At 37.6% G+C, this 14395-nt stretch overlaps 1 protein-coding gene across 4 annotated transcripts in view; it reads left to right on the forward strand.

The window, feature by feature from the left end:
• RALGPS2 (Ral GEF with PH domain and SH3 binding motif 2) overlaps positions 1 to 14395 on the forward strand; it is a 149544-nt gene that overhangs the window by 100535 nt on the left and 34614 nt on the right. For all 4 annotated transcript variants that reach the window (XM_075002520.1, XM_075002519.1, XM_075002518.1 and 1 more), the window contains 4 exons: positions 2439 to 2576; positions 3517 to 3607; positions 6625 to 6692; positions 11983 to 12118. In XM_075002520.1, coding sequence (XP_074858621.1) covers positions 2439 to 2576; positions 3517 to 3607; positions 6625 to 6692; positions 11983 to 12118 — 433 coding nt within the window. The remainder of the gene's footprint in view (positions 1 to 2438; positions 2577 to 3516; positions 3608 to 6624; positions 6693 to 11982; positions 12119 to 14395) is intronic.

Raw genomic sequence — 14395 nt, forward strand, 5'->3', positions numbered from 1 at the left:
AAAAGAAAAATATAGCTAAACTTAAAATCCCTCTAAATATTATCTAAAATAGCAATTTTTATATAAAATTGAATTTAAGATTGGATATATAAGCAAGTGCTTTGTCTCATTAGAAAGCATGAGATTTTTCCCCATTCCAAACATAATAGGTGAAAGATTTATATGCTCTGAAGAGAAACCAGAGTGTTCACCCTTCAGGATCATGTGATACTGGGTCTTGACCAGTTACAGGAGTGCAGACTGGTGAATCTTGGGGATGAAAGGAACATATTTTTTGGTAACAAATTTTTAAGTGGTAGCAGTGTCACACTGCTCAGAAGTTTAGTGCTAATATAATCACAGTGAGGGATTAACAAGGACTAGACTTTCTCATGATATGGCCATTTTCTGTGATGGAGAGGTGTGTATGCATATGCACATCCCTACTGTAAAATGTGCATACCTTGAACTCTTACCGTATGCTGAAACAGCAGTAGATGTAGAGGAGGTAAATAGAAGAAACAAATTTCAAACCAAGAGCAGAGAGCTGTGCAACCATGCATGGTGGAAGAGCATTTGACACAAATGCATTTTCGACTACAGAATCCAAAATGAGTAAATTTCAGAGAAATGCCCCCAAACGTCCTTTTTCACATAGTTGTGCACAGTTTTTCTACTGGTTTTAGTGGAAAGAGGCATTAGGGTTAGTTACAATACATAGAAACCTGCTGTTGAATAAAAACGAATGGCAAAAAGTCCAGAGGATAAGGCCCATGCATAGCTGTCATACCCTTATCCGCGTCAGATGTTTGTTATTACATCTAACCCTGCTACAGGAGGGTAAAAAAACAAAACAGAACCTTCAGGTTCCATCTTTTCAGCATGTCTGAGTTCTTGTGTAACAAATACTTTATTAGTGAAATGAATTTAAAAATCCTGTAGCAATTTTGGAAGGTCTTTAAAGCATATTAAAGTGAAATTCACCCATCTCCTCACAAAGCATACCTTTCTCAAATAGCCTTTCCCCCCCCACTCCTTACAGTCCATTCTTCAAACACCTTATTTGTAGATCAAATACCCCTCCTTCAACTGGCAAGGGGGTTGGATTAAAGGGAAGGAAATGTGAGAGGGAGAAAGTAGTGTTGCATTTTTTGCCACAAACTGTCAGTGCTGGGACAAGATTTTTAGAAATAGAAAGAGGAATATTTATACTACTTTCACCCAGCACCTGTTAAATTCTGCTTGCTTTAACTCCAAAGTTGTGAGCTTTTGGGACAGAATAATGAAGTTACCAGGGGAGAGGAAAGAAGGTGGAAATTTCTTTCAAGATTTCAGTTTGAGTAGCCTAGCAAACACTTGACTGTTGCTGCAATTTTGAGATGCTTTTCTTCGTTTGTATTTATTTTACTGACATGGAAAGGGAGATTCTTCTGTTCTAACACAGCTGAGGTGAAGGAATTAATCAGAAGATCTTTCTAATATTTGAATCTAATAGGCAAAGAACTTCCTCCCAAATAATTCCTTTTAGAAAAATATACCATCTTGATTTCATAATTGCTGGTGATGAAGAATTCAGCATGATTGTCAGTGTTCCCATGGTTCGTTACCAGTGCCTGTTAAAAACTTACACTTTTTTAAATGTTATTACGTTGAAAATGTTTAACAGAATTCATGCTTTTGAACATTGTGTTGAATACCACTACAATCTTCTCAAGTGATGATGATTAATTATTTGGATGACGGAAGATTAGAAATGAGATCTGGTATCGGTACACATAGTTTGATATACATTTTGCAGATTATGAAAAGTTAATATCCTTCCACTCTCAAAGACTGAAGGTGAGATTGTGCATGGTCTGTAACATGTAAGGAAAGCCTCCAACCTTCCATTTTGTCTGGCTTCTGTGGAGAGAATGCAAGTTCTTGCATTCGAAAAGAACAAAGATTTCTCTGGGCTCATATTACTCCTGGAGCTGTTCTTTGCAAACAGACCTGAGAAAGGGGTCAGGTAAAACTGTTAGGCTGAGTCTACGCTTCTCCCCAACTTGGAAGGGGTTATGTTAATCAGGGTGATGGGAGAATACAAATGAAGTGCTGCTGCGAATATGCTGCATATTCACCACAGCACTTCCCTAGTAATCTCCCATCGCCCTAATTAACATGACCCCTTCGAAGTTGGGGGCAAGTGTAGACGAGCTCTTAGACATGTAATGAAGGGGAGTTTATACTGAATCCTCAAAAGGGGTGGTAAGTAAAGTGTTCCGTCAGAGTTCCAAGGAATATTTGTCCCACAAAGCTTTTGCAGGCACAGGGCTTTTTCCTCCCTTACCCAGAGCAAGGGTATTAGTATTAATGCCATTAGGTGTGAGCAGAAATACATTCAAATTCAATTAATTGCTTTTTTTTAAAAAATGTTGGAACATAAAGGAAATTTTCACTCTCTAATCTTATTCATTCAGGTATTTATCTCTCTGACCTGACATATATTGACTCCGCATACCCGTCTACCGGAAGCATTCTGGAAAGCGAGCAGAGATCAAATTTAATGAACAACATACTTAGAATAATTTCAGATTTTCAGCAGTCCTGTGAATATGGTAATCTAGCTCATTTATTTCTTTTGCAGTTTTACTGAGGGCAACTGATTAAGTAAAGATGTTCATCTTCTATTATGCTGTTCTTAAATGTGTCAATCCATTAATGTACCATTCCCATCTAAAACCATAAACCGTTGTAAAATCAAATTTGCGTGATCCAAGGAGACAATAAAACTTATTTTTACCTTCTTGTATCTTGTATTTAAAAACAAAACCCAAAAAAAACAAACCTATAGCTTTGAAGTATATTCAGCTTAGTTACATTTCTGTTCTCACATAATATACTGAATATTTTTCTTAGTCTTTTATGATGTTGTCTGAAAGCATCAGTTTTTCTTCCTGTACTGGAGAAACCAAAAAAAAAAACCGTGCAATTTAGACTTGCCTTTGTTGTTAGACATTTGTATAGGTATCAACAGCAAATTAGAATGTTTAAATGTGTTTAACTGATGCGGTCTCCCTTACAGTTCAGTTTCTCCTCTGTTTGAAACCTTCTCTGAAGTGGTGTGGCTAGGTTTTTGACAACATAGTTTTCTTGGCAACTGAATGTGATACCATTAGTGCAGAGTTATTACTTCAGGATCAACATAACAAAATATGGGCTCTGAGAGGGAGAGGTCTTATTCAGATAACATCTTCAGAATTCCATATTTGGAGCTTTGGTTTCCTCTTAGACCAAAGACCCCCTTCTGGCTAGTCCCATATAATATGAGAGATGTTCTGAAGAGGTTCACATCTGGCCTTCCTTGAGTGCAGAGATCAGCCCAAGCATCAGGGTCAGGGGAATAAAAATCTGCCAAGCAATAGTAGTGATCATTGTATTTTATGGCCCACAACCAAAGAACGCCAGAGAAAGATCGGTTCTCATGCATATATGTTCAAGAAAGTACTTTTTTGTCCAAAAATTAATGACCTAATAACTGATACCTTGTCTCTTCAGATATTCCTCTGTTGCCTCATGTTCAAAAATACTTGAACTCAGTTCAGTACATAGAAGAGCTACAAAAGTTTGTTGAAGATGACAATTACAAGTAAGTATCAAATTTTATAACTGACTTGGTAACTGTGGGGTTTTTTTTTCTTTTTAAAAAGTGATATTTATGTAACTGGAATTGTGAATACAATACTAAGCAGGCAAGAGCCTGCTGAAATTTCATTTGGTAAATCAGTCCAGCCTCGGGGATGCCATCCTCTTATTTCCATAAGTCTCTTTGCTATAAGGTGACTGAGAAGAAATTGGGGTTAGAAAGTAATCAATAGTAGCTATGATTTAAATATGTACTTTAATGATTTTATTTTCTGTTATTGTTTGAGGGATAGCTATTTGAGAAAAATAAACATTAAAGTTAGTTATAATATAGTACGTTTGCTCTGCTGTAAAACTGTGCAACAAGCTTTTAAAGACAAAGTATTCTGATTAGAGATATTTATCACTATTTCGCTAGATTTAGGTGTTTTAATAATATAATTAAAATTGCGGAATGGAATGTGTTTTTTCATTTGGAAAACCCTTTAATCATAGAAGAGGTACACAAGTAGACAGTGAAAATAAGAGGCATAGAGTGGTTTGTGTATCAGGAGAGAGTGGAAAGATGGAACTGTTTTTGGAGAGGAGTTACAAGATATGATAAACATACACAATGTAATGAGTAAAAGAAAGGTAGACTGAGCACTCCTATTTACACTTTCTCATATAAAAACTAAGGGGTATCCAATAGACTGGAAAGTAGTACATTCACATTTGATAAAAAGAAATTACATTTTTATACAATGCTTAATTAACCTTCTGTGACAAAGTCTTGAGGTATTCTCTGTTGGTCCTGTGCTTTGTGGCAATTAAAGAAATGCCTCAGAGGCTTGCTGTTTCCTTTTTTGTTCTACCTCCTAGTTTTCCCAAGGGACGGGGCTCAGCCTGTTGAGCCCTTCTCATCATTGGCACAGTCATAATGGGAGGGAGGTCCCTCATGGATGTTGGGTCTCCTTCTGCCCCTTCCAAAGTGCCCCAGGAGGTATGGGATGGTCTAGGGGTAACCTGGTCCCCTCGCACTCGATCTGGGTTCCAGCCCAGGGACCTTAGGTAGCTGCTGCTGGAGGGGCTGTCTCTCTTACCCCAAAGTGCACCAGCCTCCTTCCTGGGTCACTTCCCCAGACACTTTCCTCAGTATCTTCTACTGGCTGTTGCCCTTCCTTCTTGCAGGCTCACCTCTGCAGTTCTTCCCTCCTTCCTGATCCATCTGCCCCTCTCACCCCCCTCCTCCCACCTTACCTGAGGGGAAGCCGTATAAGAAGGTTCCACAGGCCTTAATTGGCTTCGGGTGCTGTATTAGACCCAGGTGCTGGGTTACCTTGCTGCTGCAGCCTGATCCTTGACAAGCTTAAGTCCTGGGGAAACAAAGGCACAGATCCAACTGCCCGCATACTTGCCCTCCCTAAGGTCACTATAGTATGCTGCAGGCTGTGATTCACCCACACTGCACACAATCATTTGCACAAGATCTAACTGATGCCAAACACCCGCCTTCACAGAGTGCCAAAAGAGAATTATATGTATCCAAGTGACTAGAACATTCCTAAATTTGAGAGTTTAAAAAATATAAGGGTTATAAATCCTCGTAGTTATTCAACATGAGGAAGCTATTCTCTGATTATTCATCAGAGAGTCTTGCACCTTCTTGTGAACTATCTAGCATTGACCACAATCAGATTAGATACTGGATTGGCAGATGTGGTAAATTGATCCAGTGTAGCAATTCTTATATTAGTTTTAGCTGAACAGAGTAATGTCATTTAACTGAATGAGGAACATGACTTTAGTAGTGAATTATGCCTTTTGTAAACTGAAAATTATGGAGATGATGATATTAGTTTCCCAGAGTAAAAGGAGGTGGCTATACTATTTTGAGCAAACCAGTGGATACTTAATTCTTGTAGAATTTTCATTCCCTTCAAAGCAACTACCCCTTTTCTCTAACAGATGAAGGTTCAGAATGGTAACGATCTACAATTAAGATAATTACTTTAAGTGCTTTTTTATGAGACTTAATGTTTAAGTTTCCTTTGTCATGAAGCCATATTGAACTAGTGATTTTTAAAATGTTTAAGAATATTGTATAAATTTCTGTGACTAACAAGCCTTTAATCTTCTGTTTTTCTAAAAAGTTCTTCCTAAATTCAAATTCATTTAAAAAGTCATTAATCAAAATATTTAGCAAGCACTGGAACTAGTCTGAAAAAAGAAAAGTTTGCCGTTTTCAGATAATATTGAAGATAGCATGGAAAAGTAAAGAGCTTGAACTTATTAACCTAACCAACATGATTATATATTGTACCAAAAATCTACAGAAGGATATTTCATTTGTTATTAAATGGGAGAGCAAATTTCACTGGTAATGTTTATCCTTCACATAACACATGAACAAGGGGTCATCCCTGGAAATGAATAGGTAGCAAATTCAAAAAAGAATTAGATAAATTCATATGAGAGAGGTCCATCAATAAGTTTTTATTAGTCAAGGTGGACAGGTTGTAACTCCATGCTTTGGGTGTTTCTATACTTCTGACTGCTACACCCTAGACTAGAAGAGAGAATGGATTATTTGATATATTCAGTTTTTTGTTTACTCCCTTTGAAGCATCTGGCATTGGCCACTGTAAGGTACTAGGTCAAAGGGATCATTGATCTGATCTAGTGTGGCCATTTTTATATTCTTATTGGTCAACATTTATAGTGGTTTCAGAATAAACTAAAACAGACTAACAAATAATTTTGCCTCCTGTAACTCCTGCACATGCCTTTTTAATTTTATTTTCAGATATAGAAAACAGAACATCAAGCACGATAAATATAGCTTGGGTTAAGTAAAATAAAGAAATTGGTTATTGTCCCCTTTTGATTGTTATATGCATAGCCTCTCTTACACCTGTGGTAGCAAAATTTCTTACAGCGTAAGCCAAAAAATATTTTTAATTCCAAAGCTTTACATTAAAATACTTCAGGTTCCCGATAAATGAACACTTAACTTCTATTTCTTTGTTTTTTTTAATGTAGGCTTTCATTAAAGATAGAGCCAGGAACCAGCACCCCACGTACTGCTGCTTCCAGAGAAGATTTAGTAGGTAAATGCTTCCTAATTATCAGAAGACATCAACCTCTGAAATCCATTCCCCACTGAAAAATACTTTCCTAAAAATCAAGTGTATTGACCATAAAAATTTTAAAATTTGTTCTGTAAGTAGACTCTCCAAGGAAACCTTGTTCCTTGGTTTAAATATTAAATTTAACTTTTAAGGCTGTGTCCACACAGCACTCCCCAACAGTGCTGCTGCCGGCAGAGCTATGCAAAATGAGCTTCTTGGGATTGCAAATGGCATGCTATTTGCATATTCCCAAAGCTCATTACTACAGCCCCATGAGAGTGCAGTGTCAGGAGAAGGGGGTGCAGGCACTGCAGAGGCACTGTTGGATGTGCCTCTTGCAGTTAAACCCCCCTCTGTCTCCAGTCTCTGCATGCCATTTGCAATCCTGAGAAGTTCATTTTGCATAGCCCTGCGAGCGGTGGCACTGTGGGGAGCTCTGTGTAGACAAAACCTAAATGTAAATATCCATTGTTTAGTATGTCACAGTAAAATAGCTTCTTGTTTGTTTTCCTTTTACATGCGTTTTCTTCCATGAAGCAATTACCTATCTAAGCTGTATTTCTTGTTTGATCTGCAGCGTTTTAACATTTTTAAGGTTTTGTAGTAGGATTTTCAAGAGTCTGTGTAACAACACAAGTTCCAGTGAATTCCAAAGACACTGGTGCTCCTAATGTTTTTGGGTGCATTTGAAAAGTCTCCACTTACACTAAAAGTACAGTTATTTCTTTAAAATTAAATATTTTCATATGTTAAGGAGCTGTTTCTAACATATTATAAAAGAAGTGCTATTAAAGAAGATAGCTAATTAACTAGCATAAGATTCAGGCTATGTAAAGAACTGGTGTAGCCACAGATCAAGGCTCATGAGCCAATATACTCTGAAATAATGAACATTTTAGTTTATTTTTAAACCTTTTCAGCAGAACCCATTTTTACAGGAAAATTATTAAAATTTGGCACCAGAGTATGCAATAAGAAAAATGGCCTAGTACATAGAATTAGAGTTAGATGGAATGCTGAGAAGTTACGTAATTCAGCCTCCTGCACTGAAAGAGGATCAGGTTATACCTAACACCTTAAATCTCTCATGACAGGGATTTCACAACTTCCCTTGGTTGCCTGTTCCAGTGCCTAGCTCTCCTCACACAGTAGAAGCTCATAGTTATGAACACCTTGGGAATGGAGGTTGTTCATAACTGAAAAAATGTTATCGCTGTTCTTTCAAAAGTTTACAAGTGAACACTGACTTAATACAGCTTTGAAACTTTACTATGCAGAAGAAAAATTCTTCTTTCCCTTAAATTTTTAGTAGTTTTACCTTCAACACAGTACTACACTGCATTTGTTTCCTCACAGTAGTACACTGCATTTGTTTCCCCTTTCCTCCTGTCCCCCCGCCACCCTGCTACTTCCTGCTTGCATATTTCATATTTCAAATGAGGGGTGGGATTGACTGATCTGTTGATAACTGAGTTTCTCCTGTAATTAGAAAGATTTTCACAGTATCTAACCCACGTCTCCTTTGCCACCTCCTGTGAATCTGCAGATTAAACCCATTATGTCTTGTTGTACGTTGAGTGGACATGGAACACAATTTATCACCATAATCCTCATACCAATCCTTAATATATTTGAAGTATCCACTTAGTCATCTTTTCTCAAGACTAAAATGCCCTTTTCTAATACCTTTCTGTATAAGTCAGATTTTCTAACCCTTTATTTTTGTTGCTCTCCTCTGGGTTTTCTAGCTAGTCCACATCTTTCCTAAAATGTGGTAACCAGAACTGAACACACGTCTCTGGCTGAGGCCTCACCAGTACCAAGTAGAGGGGGTCAGTTACCATCTATGTTTTGTTTACCCACACAGCATTAGCCTTTTTTCCAGCTGCACCAGACTGCTGACTTGTATTCCGTTTGATTCATTGTGATCCCAAGATTCTTTTTGGAAACATTACCACCTGACCAATTATTGCCTGTTTTGTAGTTACACATTTGGTATTTTTCTTCCTGAGAGAAATACATTACACTTTATTGAATATCATCATGTTCATTTCAGACCAATGTTCTCTGGTCATTTACTGGTTTATGGAATGCCTCCCAGCCAACATCATCCAAAAATTTTAGAAGGATACACTCCAGTTTTAGCTAAATACTTACTAAAAATTATTGAATGGCACTAGGGACCCAGGACTGAACCCTCCCAGACTGCTAGATTCATGCTCCCAATTTGACCGCTAATCATTGACTACTACTCTCTGAATAGTCATTTTTAACCAGTTTTGGAACTACCTTGTAGTAAGTTTATCCACGTCACATTTCCTAATTTGCTTATGAAATTGTTTTGTGGGACTTTCACAAAAGCCATACAAAAATCAAGATATATCATGACTACATCTTTTCTGCAATCCACTAGGCCAATAACCCTGGAGAGACAATGAAGCAAATTAAGCAGGATGTGTGTCAGTTTCTGATGTCTGATTTATATCTATTCATCCTTTGGCACAGAGACTGTCTGGTTTGTTCCATGTATATGGCAAAGGGGCATTGCTGGCACCTGAGGACGTATATCACATTATTGGATGTGTGGATTGTATAAGTCCTTGAAGGAGTGGCAGATATGGTTAGGTCCGGTGATGGTATCACTGGTGTAGATGTGCAGGCAGATATGTGGTCAGAGTTGACAAAAGGGTTTGTTGAAGGGATAGGTTCCACATTGGAAATACACATGAACCTGTAGGGAAACACTTTATTCTCCCTGGACATTCAATAATGGATTTAAAAGCAGCCATTCTTCTACAAAAGAATTTTACCATGAGATTACAGAAGGAGATATCTGAATTAGAATTCATTTGCAAATTTAGCACATTTTAATTAGGCCTTAACGTAAACCTCAACTATCTTCTGCATTACAATGGCAGTCTACCCACATTCACAGGAATGGGACACATCCTACTTAACTTAATCTGCTTCATCTACGGTCTTACTAGTGACGGGTAACCCTTTTCCCTTCCTCCTTTTGTCCCCCCCATGTAAGTGCTGGATTCTAATTGTCCATGCCAATCATCTGAAGAAGTGGGTCTTTAACCATGAAAGCTCATGACCTAATAAACGTGTTAGTCTTTAAGGTGCTACAGGACTGCTTGTTATCTGTGAAGCTACAGACTAATACAGCTACCCCTCTGTGGCATTCACTGTGTTAGACATCCATTTACAGCTAACCTTTTTGTTGAAAATGGAAATAGTCATCTAGAACTTCTGTTACTCATCCTGTTCTAAGTAATCGGTCTATTCCGTCCTTTGATCTTCCTTTTGCTTCTAATGTATTTGTAGAATGTTTCCTTGTTACTATGTCTTTAACTAGTTTGATCTTGTTTTGTGCCTTGGCTTTCTAATTTTGTCTCTCTATACTTGTGTTGTTTGTTTATACTTGTCCTTTGTAATTTTACCTAGTTTCTGCTTTTGGAGGTCTCTTGTGAGTTTCATGTGACTGGAGATCTCCTGGTTAAGTCAGGATGGTCTTTTGCTATATTTCCTATCATTCCTACTCAATGCAATAGTTTCCTGTTTTGCCCTTAGTCATGTCTCTGAAAAACTGTCAGTTCTTTTGAACTTTGTCCCCTTAGATTTACTTCCTACCATCTCCCCAAGTTTAATAATGTCTACCTTTTTGTAAAATTTATGGGGCGGTTTTCTGGCCAGCCATTCCTTAGGCTCATGAACGCTACCATTTCATGATCACATTCACACAAACTGCCTTACATTTTCAAATTTTCAACCAGCTCTTCCCTGTTTGTCAAAACCAGATCTAGAACAGCTTCTCCCCAAGTAGCTTTTGCCACTTTCTGAAATAAAAACTCTTTAATATATATCCAAGAACTGGTTGGATAATCTGTGCCCTCATGCATTTTTCCCCCCAACCAGTGTCTGGGTAGTTAAAGTTCTGCATCACCACCAAGTCCTGAGTGTTGGATGATTGTTAGTAGCTTAAAAAAAAGCGGGGGTGGGGAGGGGAGGGCAACTCATCACCCCCTTATGCTTGGTTAGTGGTCTGTAGTAGGCCCTCTACCATGACAACATAGGTTTTTTTTATTTTGTTAACCCATTGTATCCTTACCCAGAAACTTACAACAAGGCTGTCTCTGATTTCTACCTCAATCTTAGTAGACATGCCTTTCTAGCAGACACTACTTTAGTGTCTGCAAGGAAAGGACAGAATTAAAGTGATGGTAGGAATCTTGAATCTGAATTTTCTGATCTTTGTGCAATGAAATAGCGAAGTTTAATATTTAGTGAGGAATCTTATCTGTCAAGAAATCAGATTGGTGCCCACTGCATCCAGAATATCTAAGGCTACATATTATGCTAAAGTGGAATCTGTTTCTCCTGTTTTGTTTTGTGGTTTTGAAACAACTATCTAGATGACAAAAGATATGTAAACATGCTATACAGCCTGTCTACACTGCAAGTAAAAACCTTGCAGCTTGTTTGTTGCCAGCTGATTCAGGCTCACTAGGCTTGATCTGAGAGAGGTGAGCTAGGGAGTTGTATAGACTCTCGGGGATGGGCAGCATCTCTGTCAAGGGGGATCTCTGAAATGGGAGGGTCTCACAGTTTGAGCTGCTGCCCAAGCCAGAGCATATACTCACAGGTATAGGCAAGCAACAGGTTTATGACAGCAGTGTAGACATACTCATTGATTCCTTTCCCTCCACACTTTCTCCATTCCCAGTGGACTTGACCTGACTCCGCTTTACTTTTTTAACTTTCCCTGTTTTTATCACATTTATTAGATACAGATAATAAAATTTATGGTTGCTTCTGTCTCTGACATGGAGAAAAAGCCTCTATTTCACAGTCGTGATAGAAGAAATAACTACTTAATTATATATTATAAAGATGAAAAGAACCTTTTCTTTGTTCCTTTTAGGTACTTCCATTGATTTAGAATATGCTAGAAACATATTACTGTCTAATACAAATGTTTAGCATAATGGTTTGGCATTTTATATACTCATATTTATATTCTCATTGCTTTTTTAATAGTAGTTATCAGCTCTTAAACTGTATTTGAAGTTTGTACTTTAGCAAGTTCTGGAGGTATTTTATATTTTCAATAAAATACAATAGATATTCTCAGTAAGACTCATACAATTTTTAGAAAAATATGAACCTTTGTTTTTGGAGGGCTGATGAAGAAAAAAGGCCAATATGACCACTTTAAATGCTATTCATTCTCAGCTAGAATTTACTATTTTTGCTTCACTCACAGGTTCTGAAGTGGGAGCATCTCCACAAAGTGCACGAAAAAATGCTGCAGCTGAAGGAGCATTGTTACCACCCACTCCCCCATCACCTAGAAACCTGTTACCACATGGGCACAGGAAATGTCACAGCTTGGGATACAAGTCAGCATTCTACCTATTTTTAAGAGTCTGAGCATTTACATATTGAACTGTCTTCTAACAACAAAAGCTTTTGATTTAAAAAGTATTTTATTAGCAGTCTTTCAACATAAAGGTCGCAAAACACAACTCATTTTCCAGAAGGAATTTATACAACAAACAGAGCTTGTCCAATCATTAGTTTTTGAAACTTGCAATCTGGCATCTTACTGTCCACTTCTAAAAGTTTGACTTCTTTATAGCTCACCTTCTATAAGTGAGCCTGATTTGGGAAACAATGAACCAGATCTTCTACAGTTAGAGTTCTTGACCTAGATTTCCCTATTGCACATCTAACATAAAATAGCTTTTTAAGTAAAAATAATAAAGTTCTGGTACTTCTGTGATCTAAGAGCGTGTGTGTATTACACCTTTTTACCTGCAGCTCTTTGGATTTTCTGTACTTTTGGAATTTGCAAGAGCATGTCCCATGATATTTTAAATCTACCAAGTACAATGTGATCACTCAGAACCAAAGCACCTTTCTGTACCTTAAAGCTAAACTAATTCTCACAAAATAGCTCATGTTGTATGGTGGTACAAGTAGTAAATTTTAATAATTTTTAAGCAGGTGATGTCAGTTCCTTTTTAATCAAAACAAACCATCATGTAACACATGTAACAAGTCATGTAACACTTTAAAGTCTAACAAAATAATTTATTAGGTAGTGAGCTTTTGTGGGACATACCCACTTCTTCAGATCTGTAGCATTTCCAGTACAGACTGACAATTATGTAGTACATAGTTCAAAAAAAAATTGAAATAAAAACTGACAAATCAGATACATAGAACTACGGGGGGGAGGGGGAGTGGGGAGAAAGGGTTTATAAGATACAAGTGTCTTGCCTGAGATCATTACAGATACCAAAAGAAGGGAAGCAGTCCTTGTAATGTGTGAGATAATTGCTATTTCTATTGAGATCAAGTGTTAATGTATCAAATTTGAGTATGAACCCCAGTTCACACATCTCCTTTTGTAATTTGCTGTTAGTCTTTTTGTTGTAGGATGCATATTCTCATGTCTAACAGAATGGCCCACTCCACTGAGAGGTGTATATGTATTATGATTCCTAATGTCTGCTCTGTGCCCATTCATTCTTTGGCGAATTGTTTGCCCAGTTTGTCCCAGGTACATAGTAGATGGGCATTGCTGCCACATGATAGCATATACAGCATTGGTTGAGGTACAGGAGAATGAGTCCCTGATCTTGTAATTAAAGTGGTTCGGTCCAGTGATGGTATCTCCAGAATTAATATTTAAAAACACTTGGTGACTGGGTATGCTGCAAGGAGAAGTTCCAGGATTAGTATTACTGTAGTATGGTCTGTGGTCGCTAGTGAGAATTTTCACCGGCATGGCCCCATGGCATGCTAACGTTTTTTTGTGGCTGACTTAGAAAAACATTTTCTCAGCTTTCATCCTGTTATCCCTCCTTAACTTAGGATATATTGATGATATCTTTATCATTTGGACCCACAGTAAGGAGACTCTGAAAGAATTCCACAGAGATTTTAACAACCTGCACCACACCATCAATCTCAGCCTTGATCGTTCTACACAAGACAGACATTTCCTAGACACCACAGTACAAATCACTGATGCCCAGATCAATACCACTCTCTGTTGGGAACCCTCTGACTGCTACACTTATCTACATGCATCCAGCACACACCACACAATCCTTCGTTTATAGACCAGTCCTTACCACAAAAGCTCCTTGCCTAATAAATTATTTTTAGTCTTCAAAGTGCTACATGACTGCTGTTTTTGTTTTGTTGGAATAGAGACTAACACGGCTATCTCTGTTACTTTTTAAGCAGTTATCTTTCTAAATAGTGTTCTCCCCTTTTCTTTATGACTTCCATAAATTACATCTGAAAGGAGTTGAGGCCATAGCAAAGTGCATCCAGATTGTTTTTGAGCTGTACTAATTATCTGCCATTGTATCTGAGAGATGGTTATTTCTCTGTAAACTTCCTTGCATGAAATTTTAAACCCTGCAATGACCCTTTTTTTATTTCTTTAAACCTATTATTGCAGCAAAGGCCCCTTACTTCTAAAAGAATGCAAGGAGGGAGAGAGGAAGCTCCTTTTAGTTTTGGACTCTTGTGTTCCTTAATTTTGCCCAACAACTAAATACCATGGTAATAAGCATTGTACGAAAATCTCAGACAAACACACTTAGGTGGAGCTATCAATTTATGGTTGTGTAAAACCATTCTTATAGTTATTCTGTCCT

Source organism: Carettochelys insculpta, chromosome 9 (genome assembly GCF_033958435.1).
Source record: "Carettochelys insculpta isolate YL-2023 chromosome 9, ASM3395843v1, whole genome shotgun sequence".
Taxonomy (NCBI): Eukaryota; Metazoa; Chordata; order Testudines; family Carettochelyidae; genus Carettochelys; species Carettochelys insculpta.